At 44.4% G+C, this 239-nt stretch overlaps 1 protein-coding gene across 1 annotated transcript in view; it reads left to right on the forward strand.

Moving 5' to 3' along the window:
• Nucleotides 1-142: 142 nt before the first annotated feature.
• Nucleotides 143-239, forward strand: part of LOC119591182 (cuticle protein 16.5-like) — a 1,903-nt gene continuing 1,806 nt past the window's right edge. Inside the window, exon 1 of the mRNA XM_037939893.1 lies at nucleotides 143-193. Within this exon, the coding sequence (XP_037795821.1) occupies nucleotides 182-193 (12 nt within the window). The 5' untranslated portion in view covers nucleotides 143-181. The remainder of the gene's footprint in view (nucleotides 194-239) is intronic.

The raw sequence follows: 239 nt of genomic DNA on the forward strand, positions 1-239 counted from the left end.
TAGCTTAAAAAAAAAGGAAATAAGCAAATGCTCGTTTCTTTGTCGCCATGCTGTTCAGAGGTCGTGAGGAACGGTTTCCAATTCTTGTTATTTCCGAAGTGGCAACTCGTCCACCTGTTCCCTTTATAAAGAAACGGAACTGGTGCGAAGTTAGTGTCAGACTCATCGTTGTTGTGTCATCATGAAATTCCTGGTGAGTTGAGGAGACTACAGGGTGAGAGAGATGGTGGAAGAGACGG

This window comes from Penaeus monodon, chromosome 28 (assembly GCF_015228065.2).
Source record: "Penaeus monodon isolate SGIC_2016 chromosome 28, NSTDA_Pmon_1, whole genome shotgun sequence".
NCBI lineage: Eukaryota > Metazoa > Arthropoda > Malacostraca > Decapoda > Penaeidae > Penaeus > Penaeus monodon.